The sequence below is a fragment of the Chrysemys picta genome, chromosome 18 (assembly GCF_011386835.1).
Source record: "Chrysemys picta bellii isolate R12L10 chromosome 18, ASM1138683v2, whole genome shotgun sequence".
Lineage (NCBI taxonomy): Eukaryota > Metazoa > Chordata > Testudines > Emydidae > Chrysemys > Chrysemys picta.
In genome coordinates, this window is record NC_088808.1 from 10477571 (window position 1) to 10493957 (window position 16387).

The 16387-nt window shown below is 50.6% G+C and overlaps 1 protein-coding gene across 3 annotated transcripts in view; it reads right to left on the reverse strand.

The window, feature by feature from the left end:
- The window catches only part of ASTN2 (astrotactin 2), a 631841-nt gene that overhangs the window by 463014 nt on the left and 152440 nt on the right, over nucleotides 1–16387 (reverse strand). For all 3 annotated transcript variants that reach the window (XM_065572255.1, XM_065572253.1, XM_065572254.1), the window contains exon 3: nucleotides 15134–15518. In XM_065572255.1, coding sequence (XP_065428327.1) covers nucleotides 15134–15518 — 385 coding nt within the window. The remainder of the gene's footprint in view (nucleotides 1–15133; nucleotides 15519–16387) is intronic.

Here is a 16387-nt window from a genome sequence, read left to right on the forward strand (position 1 = left end):
ATCCCACCATGGTGCTGATCTAGGCAGCTGTCTGCAGCCCTCTGGCAGATGCTGCCCATGGTGCCCATTCACCCCAGGAGATGCCAGGAGAGCAAACAAACTGGTTGGGGACAAGAATGCAAACCTAAAGCAGGCCTATGCCAGACGGAAGGTGGCTGCAGTTGCAAACACCTGGGCTGGAGCTCAGATGCTTGTCACTCCGGAAGGATCAGCCTGTCTGCTTTGATAGCCATGAGTGATGCTTCTTTCTGCCACAGCCCAGGGAGTGCATTTCCCCCACCGAGGGGCACATGCCCCGTCTCTGCCCTGCTACAGAAGGTGGATGCGTGGGGGGGGAGACGACAGATCCTTGTCTTGCGGAGAGACCTTTGGGGCTGCTACCAGGCCTTGACCAGTCATCACTGTCTCCAAACCGTGTTACGCAGGAGGCCGGACTCAGTGATCATAATGGTCCCTCTAGCTTTACAATCTATTAATATGAATCAGCAGCTTGATCACAGCCATTTGGTTCCTGCCGCTTGGCCTAAATCCACAGAGTGAACATGCACCTAATCGGTTTTGATGTGGTTAACAGACAGTTCACGAAGTGAGAACGTCTATCCGCCACCCACTGTAATGCAGCCTGACCTCAGCATCCCTCCCTCTCCACCCCCCAGGACACCTCCCACATGCTCATCCCCTCTCGGGCTCCTTCACCTTTCTCCCCAGCAGTGCTGCAAAACATTTGCAATGCTGCCACCACCCTGCTTTCTGCTCCAGAGAGCCTGGCATGGCTCCCCCTGGGGTGATAGTCAAGCCAGGATGAGCAGGCACAGGGGCTCCCTAGGAGTTTGTCCTTTTTGTCAACAAGCTTGCTCTTCAGTTTTTCATTTTTCCTTGCCCAGCTGGCAAACAAATGCCAGCCCCTGTGCATCTGCCCTGTGGAAGCCTGTGCCACACGTTGAGGAGGCAGCTGAGAATGGATGAACTCAAGCAAGCCTGTGTGTCAAAAAGGAATGGCATTATCTCAAAGAAATGCAATGCAAAGTATTATTGTATGCGTTGCCGTAAAACCCAGGAGCCTTCATCCCAGACCCCCTATGTTAGATGCTGTACAAACACACAACAAAATTCTTCACATAAGTTACACAAAGTAAAGCTTCATAAAGAGCATTGCAAAACATCTTAGTAAAAGCAATTAACAATCAGACAAAGAGCTTCCATCTCAACAGTGTACGTGGGGCACCGTGTGGAAGGACGGTTTAGGTACAGGAAATAGGTGGCTTGGTGACCTAAGGAGAGGTGACTTGCGTATTCAGAGGTGGGATTCTTGCTTTGGATAGGTCTGGAGATCACATTCCTCCTAGAGTGCAAGTTGGCACGTACCTTCAATATTAAAGCATGGAAAAGAGAGGCTGACTGTCAGGAGAAATCTTCCCTTGATGCTGAGATCTATTCAGTTCCCACAGTGGAAGAACACTCTCCCATAGGAAGTAACAGAAGCCAAATTGTTCTGTATGTTTAAAACCCCACTGGGGAAACACGAGTAAACATACAACGGGGAACAATCCTGTATTGGCAGGAAGATGGAACAATAAGTGTTTATATTTCTAAGTTTATCAGATGCAGTGGGCAAGTGGTTGTAAGAACATGTGGAGCAGGAGTAATGCATTCTCATCCCTTGTCTGTTGTGGGTGGAAAAGCAGGGAGATCTATTCTGTACTAACTGAAGCATCAGAGTGGTTTGTCAGGTGAGCGGACTGTAAAGATATGTTACAGGATGGCAGCTCTGTCACTTGCATGCTCGAGACTGCCCTGGCGAGGACCCCATCTCAGCAGGAAGCATTGTCTCCTGGCCAGTGAAAGCATTTCTGCCTACCACTACAGCCTGGGAACCCAGAAGAAGCCAAGATCGGACACGACCTCGACAGGCTGTGGTTACACTCACTCACAGTGATGTTACAGACCCTGGGAATTCCTCAAGCGGCTTCCCCCTGCTTGCAAACAGCTGGGTCGAGCAACCAGACCCAGGCTATGTTCTCCCATTGCTGTAATTAATCCACCACCCCAAGAGGCAGTAGCTAACGCAGTCTACACTGGGCCATAGCTGCACCTCTCAGGGTGGACACAGCTATGCTGATCTAGCTTTCACCCAGGTCTCTTTCTCAGGCTGTGAGAGGAAGGAAGCCACTGTCTCCAGGTTTACCAGAAGAAGCCAGATCTAAGCAGAGTCAGCCACACTGCATCTCGCAATGCCTTACAACCTAATACACAGAGCAAGAGGGGCATCAGACTTGAACCCTGTGGTACCCTATAAGGATGAGTCGCTGCCCTGGTGAATGGAGTCAAGTTTTAGCAATGCTCTCCGCCCTCGCAGGTCCTTCACGTAGGTCGCTGCCTCAGGATAAATGCTATCAAAAGCTGCCGATAGATCTAACATCATCAACGCAGGCGCTTGTCCTCGATCCATCATCCTTACGAGTTAACTGACAAGACGGGCGCAGAACCAGTCCTACACCCAAGTGAAATGTGACTGACAGGAGGAGGAGAAGGAAAGGGAGCAAAGCAGATACTGCTGGAATTGGCATGGCCACTCCCTTCACCATAACTTTCCCCCTAAGAAAGGATGCTCACAAGACTGCTTCTGAAGCCAGGGGCAGACCACGGGGGTGGGGGGGGGTGGGGGGGGTGTTTGAATTCCTGGCAACTTGACCCCCTAAGAGAAGCACTTAGAGAGTGAAAAGGACCCATCCTTGCTCACCCCCCAGGTTGAAGTGCCTGAACTCCACTCCAAGGCACAACATCTCCATAGCTATTTTTAGCATCCTAGCATGAACCCCTGCAATGTAAGTTTCTGGGCTTGCTCCCAAATGTAATGTAGATGTATCCAAAGGGGGACAGAAAATACCCTGTGGGAATAAACAGCTGCCTTTCTTTGCGTCAGGGAAAGAACATCTCTACGCCAATCCTGGTCAACACTCCACCTACGACCTAGCTAGCAGCAGCGACGGGGCCATAAATAATGTAAATGCTTTATCAAACATTCATAGTTATGTACAAAGCGATAAACAATGCCAGCCTGGGATTTATATTTATATAGTTCCTGACGGCTTGTTTTCTTTGGATAGCCAACATTTCACAGCTTATCATCCATGTAGTTCTGATTTGGCTTGGATGAAAAGCATTTCAGACACCAAGGGAATTCATTGTTATCTCACACGAAACCACCACGGCCTCCCAACCAGCAGCCAGGGTCTGACATGACCCCCCACCACCACCACAGACCCCGAGTTAAACGAACTGCTGATTCCATTGGCAAGAAGGTTACGCCGCTTCAGTTTATACACGGAACCTTCTCTTCGGACGCAATGAATGAGACCTCGCGACTGGCGTTGAGGGGACGCCTGCACTTCGAATCTCAGCCCGGGGAGACGTACCCGCGCTAGCTCTGAGCGAGCTGGTGCGCTAGCTGCAGCGGCGTGAGGAGCAAACCACACCGAGTACAATCCGAGCGTCTCATACATACTCAGCTCGGCTAGCCCCTCCCAGCTCCTGTCCCACCGCGGCTACACTCTACTTTTAGCATGCCAGCTCTAGCAGGATGTCTCCTCGAGCTAGGCGTCACTCCGCCCACTGGAAGGCGGACATACCCCCGTGCCACGGTGAAACCAGACCAGCCTCGGTCCGCCTGACTCGCAAAGCAGTTGCTTGGAATCATTTACCCTGCGGTAGCAATTACAGGCACAATCAGGTCTAGGTGCTACAGTCAGTAACAGTCCCTGGCACAAAAAACTTCCAGCCTTCCCAGGGCTCTTGGAGTTTTTAATTTGTTACAAGACCTGAAATCAAGAGACACTCCGGGGCTGAGGAGTTTTGTAAGGACGTTTTCACCTCGCTTTACTGCTCACACCTCATAGGAAGCTGCATGCACTTTAGAAACCAGTCTGATGTCTCTTCAGCCTACTCCCAAAGCTTCCTAATAGAACTGAAGGCGGAATTTTATACCAGTTTTGCTCAACCAGTGCGTCTTTGTGCGTGGACACTCATATCTGTTTGAACCAGGCTTAGGCCTGGTCTACATGCTTGTTACTACACCAGGGAAAGGTCTGGTATTTTTAATTGATACAGTTAAGCCAATGCAACCCTTTGTAAGAATGCCAATATGCTGACACTCAAGAAACCCTGAAAAATATATATTGCTGACTAGTGAAACAGAGCCATGGTCCTTCTGGCTGGTAAAAGCCAATAGAGAATAGCTGTGCCCACTGCTAATGGAAATAGCCAATGCCTCCGTCCCAGGAGCTCACCTACCAAACTCAAAAAACACAGCCAATGTACCCACAGTTGTTGTAGGTCCTGTTAAGGTATTGGGGTGGAGGGAGGGGGCAGAACGTTCCCTTTACACTGATCAAGCAAAGGACGCCTGAATTGCTGCTCACGAAGCGATGTTTGCTAGCTGTTCTGCCTAGAAGGGGAACACATTACAATGGTCCTTTACCCTTCTGTGACCTCCAAGTGATCAGCAGCAATCCACCTTCTTCTCCCCTCCTCGCTCTCCCGGCAGCCTGCACCCGTTCCCCTGTGATGAACGGATCGCCGGGAGAAGAAGCCAATGCCACCCTGCAGCACTACTAGCCCGCAGGATCCCCAAGGCTTCCCCCTGCCTCCTCGCTGCACGCCTACCGAGACGCCTCTCCTCCTGCTTGGCTTGTTAAGGGGGCAAAAAAAAGCCTCGTTCCACCCAATTCCATTTGTTTTGCTTGATGAACTCAATCCTCCCTCCGGAACAAAACATAAGCCGCGCCCCAAGTCCCCAGGGTGACCCAAACTGGAGACCGATGCAATCGAGTTCACTAAAGGGCTGATCAGAAGAAACTCAAAAGCCCAGCACAGGGGTTGTCCATTCCAGCCAGAGAGGCAACCGATGTATTAATTAGGACCAAGTGGAGGGATTTGGAAAGCGGAAGTTCTCTTCAGCAAGTTAAAACAAAAAACCACCTCCCCCAAAAAACAAACAAACCCCCCAACATTCAGTTCAAGCAACAAAGGGCCTGACACCACAACCATTATAACCCCTGCAATTAATACCCCTGATTGAACAGAACATCCCTATTCAGAAAAGCACTTCAGCCCAGGCTTAACTCCCACTCATTTGGGTGAAGCACACAGGTGCTTCGCTGAATAGAGATGGAGCTAAGCACAAGCTTTAATGCTTTGATGAACTGGGCCTAGTTCTCATCTCGCAGAAGCCTTTTTTTTTTCTAGGTTGAAATTTGCAATGGGATGTTTTAAGCAGGAATCAAAGACCTACTTAGAATATTCTAATCCCCATCCGTGGGGGCATTTTGACTGTGTCTTTAAACAGTGTTTATAAAATACAGGAGATGTTTGCAGGGACTGGATCAAATATAAATTGGGTCATGGGCCTTTTTGGTAACTGCTAGAGTAGGGTGGAGGCCCAAGATACAGCAGATACCAAACTGATGCTCTGCTCCCTCTTAGCATGTACCCATGAAGCCAAGCAAATATTGGAACCAGCATTTTCTTTTTGTTCTTTTTAGGATCAAAATGCCTCTGATTAATATTTTGCCCCCCTACCTCTCCATTACGATTCATTTCTACACTCTCGCACTCAGCAGAGAGGCCGAGCCAGGACCAGGCTGCACTCAGAGAAAACCTGTTCCTACCCCACAGCTCCCTAGCCTCTCTCTGCAGAGCTCCCGAGTTGTTGGCCTGCCAGTGAACTCTGCATACTGCTGGGATCATGCCCCATTGCACCCGTGAGAGTGCATTTTAGCACCACAACATACAGACTAGTGGATTGTGCACTGGAGTGGGATTCTGAAAACCTGGGTTCTAGTCTCAGCTTGGCCACTGACCTAGGGCAAGTCACTTCCTCTCTGTACCTCAGTTTCCTCATCTGTAAAATGGGGATAATGATACTGACCTCCTTTGTAAAGCGCTTTGAGATCTGCTGATGAAAAGAGCTAAGTCTGAGTATTAGCCTCTTACATTTTTGTTCACAGGTGCATACAAGAAGCTTTTGCTTATCTATCTACTCTATATGGGCCCCTTCCCCTCATATCTGATCACATCACAGCTGTTAATGTATTCCTCCTCACAACACCCCTGGGAGGCAGGCAGTGCTGTTATCCCCATTGCACAGATGAGAAACTGAGGCCCAGAGAGACTCAGTGATTTGCCCAACGTCACACAGGAAATCTGTAGCAGAGCAGAGACTTGAACCCAAATTCCCCACCTTCCAGCCCAGCATTAATCACTGACCCAACCCTGCTGCCCTGTGCCACATGTTACTTCCCTTCCCTGAGTAGAAACGCAACCTACTTTACAAACAGTTAAGCCACACAGCACCGCTGCAGGGAGACAAGCGTTATCCCCCCTCCACAAGGGAACTAAGTAAACACAGATGTTTCAAGGTGCAACAGTGGGTCAGAAGCAAACCCAGACCCAGAACAGCTGAGTTCCAGACCCCTGCTGTCAGTGCAAGATGACAGTCCTGATACACTTACTGCATCAATCACCTGGAGCTCTGTTAATAACTCATCTCTGTGCTTTGGGCTTGCAGGCAATACACACATTCTGGAGCCCGTGAAGTGGGCAGGAAGGCAGGCCTGAAAATTACTGGAGACACGAGCCAAGATGTTTGGCTGCTACTGAAAAAACAGAAGATGACTGTTTTTTGCTCTCCGGGCTGCTATTCCTAAACACCCGTTAATTTCACCTGAATATTGATCATGCAGCAACTCTGGCTCCCTTGGTCCTTGGAAGAACCTGTTCAGGCAAAGACTTCACTCCTTTCTGAACCACTGGCTTCTCATGTTGGAGAGGTGAAGAATCCAGGACTGCAAAGAGCACCTCTGCCAGCGCTGAGTAGGAAACAGTTGGCAGGTTACAGTGACAATCCTGATATGTTTTCATTCTTCTGTTCCATCCTGGTTAGGTTTTTATGCAGAGCCCATCACCATAATATCTGAGCACTGGTGACGTTGCATTCTGGGATCTCTTCAGTGAACCAGCAAGTACCAAGGAGATTTCACAGAGGACGTTTTCAAAGTTAGTTAATATCTTATTTCTGTGCCGATTGCCCCCCAGACCCAGCCTTCTTCAGACGGGGTTTGGCCCAGAAACTTGTGGCTCACTCCATTCTCACTTTTGCTTTGCAGTTCAATTTAATGTTAAATCAAACTCACTTTTCCCCCCATACCTTGGTAACTGATGCAGCTTCTTTGCCACAGCGTAGGGTCCGATCCTGCTCCCAGTGACGGATTGGACTCAAAACCCTTTGCTACAAATCTCGTCCAGTCACACTAAGAGCAGAAACATTTGTTGGTTATCACCTGGCTAGACAATGTAACAGCAACAAAGAAATCAAATGTTCAGGCTGTTGTAGGAGAGGATGCTATTGGTAGAGATAAGAGATAAAGGTATTAAAAGCGAACAACAACTAAATTAGGAATTCCCATTGGAAGAGTGCTTCTGGCCATCATGTTAGAGGAGATACGAGAGGGCAGAAAGTGCAGATATCACAAGCAGTATTGGCACCTCCTCTACTTGGACAGATGAGTTACAGTTCAGGATGGAGACTGGTCACAGAGAGCTGGCAAAGGAAAGGAATTGAAAGACCAAGACCAGTGGTGGATTAACGATTTTGCCGCCCCTAGGCCCTGAAATAATTGCCGCCCACAGCCCCATATGAACTGGTTTTAGTTTTTTATTAACGTTTAGGATTGTCACGAATAAGTTTATTAAATGACATCGCGCCGTCATTGGTGGTTTCAATACGCGCTATGATTGGTAGAATCACGGCGTCACTGATGCCGCAATTACAAAAATGCTGCTATTACTGTATAAATTTGCCGCCCTAGGCCTTGTTGGCCTAGAAGATAATACGCCGCTGACCAAGAGGTGGAGTGGGTGGGGAAGAAACCCAATGCCACAAGCACAATTTGAAGAAGATTCGAATTTGGAGGGGAATAAAAATGCCTACTGCTCAAAATGCACCATGGCCTCATCACACCAAACCCCTAAAGAAAGCACAGAACCCAAAGATTGTAGTCATGCCACACCTCCGAAACTTACAATGCCAAGTACAGAGGTAATGATCCCAACCGGCTATCCTGATGAATGCAGAAAAGACCCCATCCCACCAACACACAGTTTCCCCCGAGTCCCACATCCCATCCCGCCAACGCACTTCATTATCCAAAAACGATCTACTTGGCTAATGAAATCTCCCAACGGATACTCTGCTTTAAAAAAATAAACCCTGTTCATATTTCTCTCCCATGAGCAGTATATGCAGGATTTTCTTCTGTCTAAATTCATCTGGGTTCTCAGCCGTGTCACCAGGTCAGTTCTACTCCTACTGCAGCTCTAATTTAGTTTACTTTAGGTTTGCAGTGGGGCTGTGGGGCATTTTTTTTTTTTAATAAAAAATGAGGTTGCATACTACTTATCATGTTAATAGAAGTGTATGATGTGTCCAGATTAAAGTCTGCTGCCTGGGAAAAATAAACATCTCATCTTTGCCCTGCTGTTTATCTATCCACAGCAGAGCCCTATATCAGGTCAGAACCTGTAATTTCATTAACTTTATCACTCAGATGTGCTTGCTGCCAACTGTCATTCCATGCATCAAGCCTGCGTTTGTTTGCACCAGGTTCCAACTTCAGCAGTTCAGGTAGCACCAGTGGGGGCTGGTTTCCTGCTTGCTTAGCTGCAATGCACCAGCAAAGCATTCTATGGGGAACTTGGCCCTACGGCTCCCTCCGCTCAGCCCACCTACGGTTTGTGAAATAGGCATTTCTTCTAAATAATATCCCAAGCCTGGCAGAGGTTTCTCCATCGGGCTGGATGTTGCATGCAGCCAGAATCCTCCTCGAGATGGGCAAACACGACCCCCCTCCCTAATCAAATGAACACAAAGCAGCGGGGGGAAATGCTCCTCCTCCAGGAAAGTGCCATTGATCCTAACAGCTGGTGGCTGCCTGGTGTGGTGTGCCTGGATGCCTAACGACAGGGGCGCTTCCATCACTGCGCTGCCACAAGGCCCTGCCAGGTTGAAGGCAGCACACCCATGGGTCTGAGCTCCTGGGCGCCCAGCATTCGTCAAACCCCTTCTCTCCCAATCAATCACTTGGCGCTGACTGCACACAACACCTGTCAAGTGCCAGGCCACAGGTGAGAAAGTAAGAGGAATAGCAAACTCCTGAGCTTCATCTGAGTCACCCTCCACCATGGCTGTTCCTGCTCGGGACTGACGCTCAGAAGAGTCATTTGGGGCAGCTTTAGTCATGTCACCGTTTGCAGCCTGGGGACAAGTCCCGGCAGATACATTGTTAAAAAGCTGCATTGCGGGAACTCCGAGTGCCATCTTCCTTGGATGTTAAACTACCCACTGGAAAGCTGGGATAGCATCACTCCAGCCTAGTGGTGCCTTCCGAGACCTGACTGCCTGCTACAAGGTGGGTTGGGGACCGGGCTGATGGGTAGAGAGGTGATGCAGGAAAGGCAGAACGGGGAAAAGGCAGCTGGTTTTATACCCTAAGGCCTGGACCGGGGTGGACAAACTACGGCCCGAGGGCTGCATCCGGCCCTCCAGACCTTTTAATCCAGCCCTCAAGCACCCGTCGGGGAGTGGGGTCGTGGGCTTGCCCCACTCCGTGCGGCTCCTGGAAGCGGCAGCACGTCCCCATTCCGGCTCCTACGTGTAGGGGCAGACAGGGGGTTCCGCACGCTGCCCCCACCCCAAGTGCAGCCCCTGCAGTTGCCAGTGGCTGAGAACCGTGGCCAATGGGAGCTGCAGGGGCGGTACCTGCTGACAGGGCAGCACACAGAGCTGCCTGGCTGCGCCTCCGCATAGGAGCTGGAGGGGGGACATGCCACTGCTTCTGGAAGCTGCTTGAGGTAAGCACCTGTACCGCTGACCCCCTCCCGTGCCTCAACCCCCTGCCCCAGCCCTGATCCCCCTCCCGCCCTCTGAACTCCTTGGTCCCAGCCGGGAGCACCTTCCTGCACCCCCAACCCCTTATCCCCAGCCCCCGCACCCTGAGCCAGAGCCCTCACCCCCTCCTGACCCCAACCCCCAATTGCATGAACATTCATGGCCCACCATACAATTTCCATACCCAGATGTGGCCCTCGGGCCAAAAAGTTTGCCCACCCTGGCCTAGATCCATGAAATCAGGGGGAGTTAGGTGCCTAAATAATTCTGAGGATCTGGGCCTAATGCACCAAGATTTTCCTTGGCAATCCAGGTGCCAGGCGTTTTGGTTCAGACCAGGAGTGCCTGGCAAATACAGGCTGTTGTTTAGTAAAGAACAGATGAATGTAACAGTGGGGGCAGGCGAGCTAAACCTCTTACTGGCATGAGTCTAGAGTGGCTGTAAAAGGAAAGTAGCACATATACTTTGATATGAAATATCTCCTGCTAAGGGCATTTCTTGGCCTGGTTGTCAGAGGAGCTGAGCGCCTGCCACTCCCACTTTAGTTAATGGGACTAAACTAAATTGCACGGATCATGGGCCAAATCTTACAGCACCTGAGAGGTCGAAAGCCCCATTACATCAGTGGGAGTTTGAGGAGAGCCAAGAGCACAAGATAGGGCTGCTCCAGCGATATCCTGACAACAGAGCGCTGGGGCACTCGATTTCAAAGTGACAGCCGAGGATGGAGCCATGTGGTTCAGGAAGGCCAAATGGGAAAGACAAGGCTGTATCTACACATCGCTCTGAATATCTGCCCGGGTTTTCCCTCAGCTGCCTTGTCTTAGGCAAGGTCATTTTCACAGTAGCTCGATCACAGGATCAATCCAAATCCACAGATACCTCTGGTTAAAGTACTTGGAAAGCAACGTAATTTCTGAGTGGGGTTCCCCGTACCCCTTTTAGTTTTAGCTTCCCCTCAGCTCCGCTCTTACAGCCTAAGGCCACTTCATGGAGTAAGGTATGGACACGGGTAATTGAAACAAAAAAAAATTATTAATTTAAACTGAACGGTCGGTAACATTTGCTTACACAACCCAAGACTAATAGACAGGCATCTTTGGCAACGCAGATGGGCTATTAGAAGCCATACAGAAGGGAAATTTACCAGCCAACGTAAAACCTATTTTATCACCAATTCCTGAAACCCTCGTGGAGTTTAATATTCTGCCCTAAATCTTGTTTACTGTTCTGCTCTGAAGACTATTGAAAATTCAGTTATTTCTGTCTCGCCCAACCCATACAACCCTAAATAATGTATAAAAAAGCAAAACAAAGAAGAGAATGTTAAAGAATAAAAATGCAAATGCAGGCACAGCACACGAAGATTCTGTCACAAAGGGAAGGACTGGGGAAGCCTTTTGTTAACATTGTAGGCCCGATGTCTGGCATGTGCATTCAACGGAGGGAGCTGAAATGGCCTGCTCAGGTGCTGTAAATGGGCACTGGGGTATCTACATGCTCATTGGAGCACAATAGCATAGGCACAGGAAGTAGGAAGTTGGGGGTGCTGCAGCAGGGTCCCAGCTGCTGGTCCCACGCCTGGCTGCTGGCCTGGCGTCCCAGCTGTTGGCCCCGCACCCAGGGGCCCAGCTGCCGGCCCCAGGACTTGGCTCCCGGCCCTGCACCAGGGTCCCGGCTGCCAGCCCCAGGACTTGGCTCCCGGCCCCACGCCCGGGACTCCAGGGCCCTGATTTTCAAAGCTCTGAGCACCCACATCTCTGCTTGACTTTGATGACCCAGCATCTCTGACCATCAGGCCCTCAGTGATTTTGCCCACGGCCATAGGGTAAGTCAGCAACAGAACTAGAACCCCGGAGTCTTGACTCCCAGGCATTGCCACCTTAAAGGCTCATTTGCAAATTGAGCTTCCTAGAGTATTAAAAGCGACCTCACGCCTGAATGGAGTTTGCAAGCATTTCTATGCTGAATCGAAGTCTGCTATCTTCGAGAACGAGGGCTCTAGGAAAGGAAAAAGCTATTCCCACTCCCCTTGAGAGGGGGACTTGTGCAGCATTCTGATCTACTCCTGCAATAAATATTGCTAGCAGGTAAAACAAATGCACTTTGCTTTTGTTTATTTGGATGCATTTTACTATGTGCTGCAGGTTAATGATATTAAATGTTGTATAATGACATTTCGATAAGCAGAGGTGGGCGTTACTGTTTCGGAGAGACAGGCTTTAAAAACGCAGGCAATCAAATGTGCATTAGCCGCAGCACTCTGGGCAAAGCGCTTTCCCTCCTGTGCGGGAGAAACAAATCCACCAATTGCGCAGTTTATCAGATCTTCATCCAAATAACTGCCTCGAAAGCCCACACCTAACAGGGGGCATGCAGGAGCAAAGCAGCCAAGCTGGATTGTCTCCCCAAGTTCAATTCCTCCAAACCATGGTCTGGCAGAGTGTGTTTTATCTTAGGTTAAGAGCAGAACTAAAGAGTCAGTCTGTTCTATTCTATATAGATTTTTACACCTCCCGGATGGTTGTAGCATCTGAGCACCTTCCCATGGTGCATTAAGTGACATCACTAACATCTGTCACGCATGGTTCATTCTCTCTCTCATCCTCTCCCCAGGGAGTAGTCACAGAACTTAATAGAAGATAACTTGTCCCATCTGTATCCTCAACCTGCACCGGCAAAGCCTGCCCAGAGATCACTACGGCTGTGCTGAATCCTGGGCTCACCTGGACCCCTCCCTGCTTCTGGATACCCCCAATAGCTGGCTCCGACTGCCAAAAAGGCCCTTTTTTTAATTGATGGAAGGCGAAAAGACTGTGCGATTCAGACACAGCAATCCACACACGGGTGACCGTCAGGCTTGGTTACTGTACCTCTCTGTCCCTACGTTCTGGACAAAAGTAGCCACCTTAAAAGAGCTACAACACAGGCTGATGAGAATATATTGCCCCAGCGTCCCATTCTCTGGTCTGGCTCCCCATTGAATTCTGGGTCAAATTCAAGTAGGATGACCAGATAGCAAGTGTGAAAAATCAGGACAGGAGGTGGGGGGGTAATAGGTACCTATATAAGAAAAAGCCCAAAAAATCAGGACTGACCCTATAAAATTGAGATATCTGGTCACCCTAGATTCCAGGGGGGCAGCTCTTTCTGCAGTGCTGTTGGGATCGTTCTGAGTTACAGCCCCCGAGAGACCGCCTCACGCTGGCCCTCTTTTGACCTCCCACGGTAGCTACGTGCCACTAGAATCATCAGCCTCAACAGAGATACTTGCCTGTGCGTAGTTCTCTCGGCACTTCCCACACAAGAGATCAGAACAGCTGTGGACGTCAGTGTGATGGGTTGGACCCCTTGGGAAGCCACCTGATGCGCTGAGATACCACTGAGTCTACCTGGTTCTGCCAGCCTGGGCCCCCTGTAACCTGTCTTGCCGTGCCAGGCTCTTAAAACCCCCTCTAACACACCCAGGGCCACTCCCAGCTACAGATCAGCTCTGGGAAGACTCAGCTTAGGGGACTTGCTCCAGCACTCAGATGCCCACCTCCCTTGGAGTGCAGACTCAGAGAATCATAGAAGATCAGGGTTGGAAGGGACCTCAGGAGGTCATCTAGTCCATCCCCCTGCTCAAAGCAGGACCAATCCCCAACTAAATCATCCCAGCCAGGGCTTTGTCAAGCCGGGCCTTAAAGATATATTATGAAATTCGCCCCTCCCTCAATGCAGAGAGAGGTGTGTACACTTCTTACCACCCCCCCACACCCCCTTTAGAAATTACAGAATACAGCCTGGCCTAATTAAAGCATCTCTGCTAACACCCAATTGAGGTGGGATGCTACTGTCCATCTGTCAAGCTGCAATCCTAACAGATCTGTCTACAGCCATCGCACTTGCAGCCATAATCCGCCATCCACGCAGCTCCAGAGTTGTTATTACTATTTATTATTTTTGGTCCAATAGCACCTCCGAGCCCCACTCACGGACCAGCACTCCACTGTGCTAGGCCCTGTACCAACACAGAAGAGAAAGGTCATCCCTGCCCCAGAGCTCCCAGTCTAAGTGGCCGCCAAAGCAGAAGCTGTAGTGTAGGTGAGATTCAGGCATTCAGGGTTGTCTACCGTCATGTTGTACAAGCCTCAACGACGGTAAAGACCTACAATCCCTGTCCACACTGCCGGCACCAGTTGTGCTGGACGGGCACAGACGTACAGCTAAAAGTTTGCGCATCAGCGCATGCAGTAGTGAAAACTCTTACACTCGTTGGAAATAGAAGGTTTCAGACTGTTAATTTTTAGAGGAGGATTCAACAGGGGAGAAAATAAAGTAAAATGTATGGGAAGTCATAACGCCACGAACTTCCTACACACATGGGTTTCTCTAGTACTTCACTTTAATGCTACATCATCTGACCAACAAAGCGAGATTGCCAGGCTGGCTGAGGGACGTGTACGCAATCACACAGCCCGGTCATCGGAGAGTCAGGAGCTGCAGAGTTCCAACTGTGGCACTGACACCAATGCCCGCTGCAGCCTAGGACAAGTTACCAAACTGTGCCTCAGTTTCCCCCTCCTTCTGAGAAATGGGGAATGTTGATACATGCCTATTTTAGGAGAGGGGCGAGGACCAGTGTTTGCGAAGTGCTTTGAAGATGAAGAGCTCTACATAAAGGCTAGGCTGTGTTATTTTAAAGCATGAGACTCTCTCTTTCCGCGTCCCACCCTGCTAACACTATAAAGAATCCCCAGCGTGAAAATCCCTGGCAAGGATGGTTTGCCATGAAAGCAAGACACGGGCTAAATGAGACGACGCCTGAGACCCAGGACTGGCTCCTACCGAGAAGCTGCGCTGTGGCACATACGGCACGGAGACATCGCTGCACTATGGCAAACAAAACGCCTCACAGAATCAGAGGCCCTGGCTGGAGTTTCCCCACTTTGAAGCACTGATCAAGCACATGCCTGCAGCCCAGCCGCACACAAGCGAGCGGCCAGGTTCCCTATGCGAAGGCTAATGTCCAATGTGTCTTGGACCGTGCACACGACTGAGGCCATGAATGCAATGGCTGCCAACCAGCGCCACTGAGATCAGCTGCCCCTTTGCTCATCCGTCACCTCCTAATGACCCTCTGGTACATTTGGGAGCCAGCCGTTTGGCCGGTAGGAAGGGAGTAAATAGGAAGGGACGCGACAAACCTTTCTTCTCGTATTCGGGCTTCTCCTCCCCGCCCCTGCCCAGGCTCTCCAGCGTCCGCGTCACCTGGCTGCCGAACTCGTCCTCCCTCGTGCCAGGCTCTGCCCGCTGTGGGACCTCGTCCTCGTCCTCAAAGTCGTAGTCGTCCAGGATGGGCGTCTCGCGGATGGGCATGCCGATGACGGAGTTGTGAGCCTGCAGGCGTGAGTTGCGGAAGCTCTCCCGGGCCTGCGGGCCCAGCAGCACCGAGGGGATGTAGTGGATCTCGTGGGTGGCTTCAGTGCTGGCACTTTTCTGGGGGATCCGGCGGCGCTTGTGCCATCGCCGCTGGGCATACAGCGCCACTGTGAACACCAGCAGGAGCAGGAGCAGAGCGATCAGGCCACCCTGCAGGAGAGCAAAGGAGAAACATTAACAGGAGCTCAGGGCCTGCATTGCTCCATTCCCTCCGGACCCCAAAGGGGACCAGGACAGCATCACCATCTCCCCTGTTTCGGGAGCACCCTTTCATCCTGGATGATTCCAAAGCACTTTGCAAACTGCCAGTTGTCAGGGAAACCACCTCGCCCGCTCCTGAAATGCAGCCACCTCTGGGGTGGAGGCAGCAGCCAGGAAACCTAACTAGCACACAGCATGTTGCATGGGCAGGAAAGGTTCTGGCCGAGGACAATGGGCCAACACCTTAGTCCCAAAAATGGGGGTGGGGGGAAAGATCTGAAGTCTCAGCAGAGCAGAGGGGATGTCAGAAGGTCTCAGCCAAAAGATGCCAGCACAGCAAGCTGCATGGGACTCGATTTCCATGGGGCCAGGGCAGTTCTGCTAGAGACTGATCCAGCTAACGTGACTCATATTGCAATAGCTCCCACTCCGTCCTGGTACCAACGGGGCGATTATATAAGAACAGAATGGAGACAAAGCAAAGTGCTCCACCACTGCAACCCCCAGATTCGCTGCGCCGCACCAGTGGGGTTACCAGCACTTTGCACCAGGGCAGCACATCTATCCTGGAGGGGTTGCACAGGTGCCGTTACAGCGGCGTTTAATGGAGCCCGCCCACTTCAATAACTTCCTGTCTGTCCGGGATAGGGTAAGTCTACACTGCAGCTCAGAGGGACGCACCTGCACTAGCTGTAACCTAGTTAGCTGGATAAAAAGAGCAGTTGAAGATGCGGCGGCATGGACTATATCTAGGAACACACTTGCAGATCCAGCCCGCACTGAAGCCTGCGCCCTAGACCCTCACGGCTGTTTTTAGC